The sequence below is a fragment of the Otolemur garnettii genome, unplaced genomic scaffold (assembly GCF_000181295.1).
Source record: "Otolemur garnettii isolate 467f Iridium unplaced genomic scaffold, OtoGar3 scaffold00156, whole genome shotgun sequence".
NCBI classification, from domain to species: Eukaryota; Metazoa; Chordata; class Mammalia; order Primates; family Galagidae; genus Otolemur; species Otolemur garnettii.
In genome coordinates this window covers 4,322,759-4,324,588 of record NW_003852551.1, presented here as the reverse complement: position 1 = coordinate 4,324,588, position 1,830 = coordinate 4,322,759, and the positions used below count along the sequence as shown (strand labels likewise).

The window sequence follows — 1,830 nt, the reverse complement described above, 5'->3', positions numbered from 1 at the left end:
ATTGTGAATGTTGGAAAGGCCATTAAATTGTTCATCTTAAAGTCGTTAATTATATGTTATGTACATTTCATTTAAATTAAAAAATCCACCTAGGTTAAAATTCTCTGGGTTGGGAGACCTTTAAGGGTAGCTGGGGGGCAGGGCTAGAGAGGCGGGCCTCTAAGAATCATGTGACCCAGCGCCTGCGCAGAAAGGTCACGTGGTGGCTGGCCGGGAAAATGGCGGCTTCGGGAGAGAGCGGGACTTCGGGTGGCGGAGGCAGCACAGAGGAAGCATTTATGACCTTCTACAGTGAGGTGAACAGAGAGTGAGGAATAGTGGCCCCGGGGCGACCCTCTTGGGCCTGGTCTCCCAGTGTGCGAAGCTAATGGCGAAGGCCTGAACCGTTAAGCGCCTTCTCCTGCCCGGCCTTCGGTGTGGCGGGGGCTGGGGGTGTGTGTATGTGTGTCTCCCGCTGATAGCTGCTGGGAGATCTCCTGGGCAACAGAAGAGGAGCCAGTGGCCCACCAAGAGAGGGAAGCGGCGAGTGTGACCAACGAAGTGCTTGGGCGCGGGCAAAGTGCCCCAAGTCCGCAGAGTCCCGGGCTGGGAACTTCCTGGGGGGTGACTTAGCCGTTTTGGCCCCCCAAACGTTCTGTTTTCATAGTCTTCTGCAATGAGTCGTATTAGCGGCTATTTTTATTACTCGCGAAGAAGTTTGGGGAGGTGAAATAGTTTGGGTTTTTTTGTTTGTTTGCTTTGTTTCTGAGACGGGATCTCTATCACAGGTTGGAGTGCAGTTGCGCGATCATGGGTCAAACGATCCTCTTGCCGCAGTCTCTGGGGTAGCTGGGACTACAGGCTACTGACACCACTCCTGGCTAATTGGGGTTTTATAACTGGTATTGTGATAGAACAGGAGTAAGCTCGGTTTGAGCCTCGTTTACTACCGCATCTCTAGCGCCTAGTACATAGTGGATGCTCAGTAAATGTTTGTTGAGTGAATGAATGAATAAATGAAAGAAAAGCATGACATTTAGAGTCAGAGAATCTGAGATTTAGTTCTTGCAAGGCATTTAACCTGGGATTGAATTCTTTCAAGACGTTAATTTTACAGATCTGCAGTTTCTACGTCTACAAAAGGAGAGCTTTAATTTTTTTTTTTTTTTCCAGAGACAGTCTCACTTTCTCGCCCTCGGTAGAGTGCTGTGGCGTCACAGCTCACGGGAAACTCCAACTCCTGGGCTTAGGCGAGTCTCTTGCCTCAGCCTCCTGAGTAGCTGGGACTACAGGCGGGTAGCTTGGCTATTTGTTACAGTTTGGCTGGGGCCTGGCCCGGGGCCAGACTCGGGCTCTGGCTCTGGCTTGAACCCGCCACCCTCGATAATGGGGCTGGCGCCCTACACACTGAGCCACAGGTGCCGCCCGGGAGAGCTTTATTATTAAAACAAGAGTTTTCATGAGGATTAACGGAGTTAATGTATAAGAAAAGATTTCATAAAAGCTAAAGGAGAGCATCTTTCTTCAGTGAAATAAGAGTGAAGATGGGACCTTTTTAGGTTGGCATGGGTTTAAGGAGTGGAATTGCTCCCCAGCAGGCTGTGGGCTATTCATTTAAGGACCGTGTCATGTTCATCATTTTTTTGAGACAGAGTCTCACTGTGTTGCCCTTGGTAGAGAGCTGTGGCATCACAGCTCACAGCAACCTCAAACTCTTGGAACCTCAAGCAATTCTCTTGCCTCAGCCTCCCAAGTAGCTAGGACTATGGTTGCTCCCCACAATGCCTGGCTATTTGTAGAAAGGGGGTCTGGTCTCCAACTCTGGTGAGCTCAGGCAGTCCACCCACCTCA

At 50.1% G+C, this 1,830-nt stretch overlaps 1 protein-coding gene across 1 annotated transcript in view; it reads left to right on the top strand.

The window, feature by feature from the left end:
- The first annotated feature begins 176 nt into the window (after nucleotides 1-176).
- The window catches only part of DNAJC8 (DnaJ heat shock protein family (Hsp40) member C8), a 31,882-nt gene continuing 30,228 nt past the window's right edge, over nucleotides 177-1,830 (top strand). Inside the window, exon 1 of the mRNA XM_003799834.2 lies at nucleotides 177-296. Within this exon, the coding sequence (XP_003799882.1) occupies nucleotides 219-296 (78 nt within the window). The 5' untranslated portion in view covers nucleotides 177-218. The remainder of the gene's footprint in view (nucleotides 297-1,830) is intronic.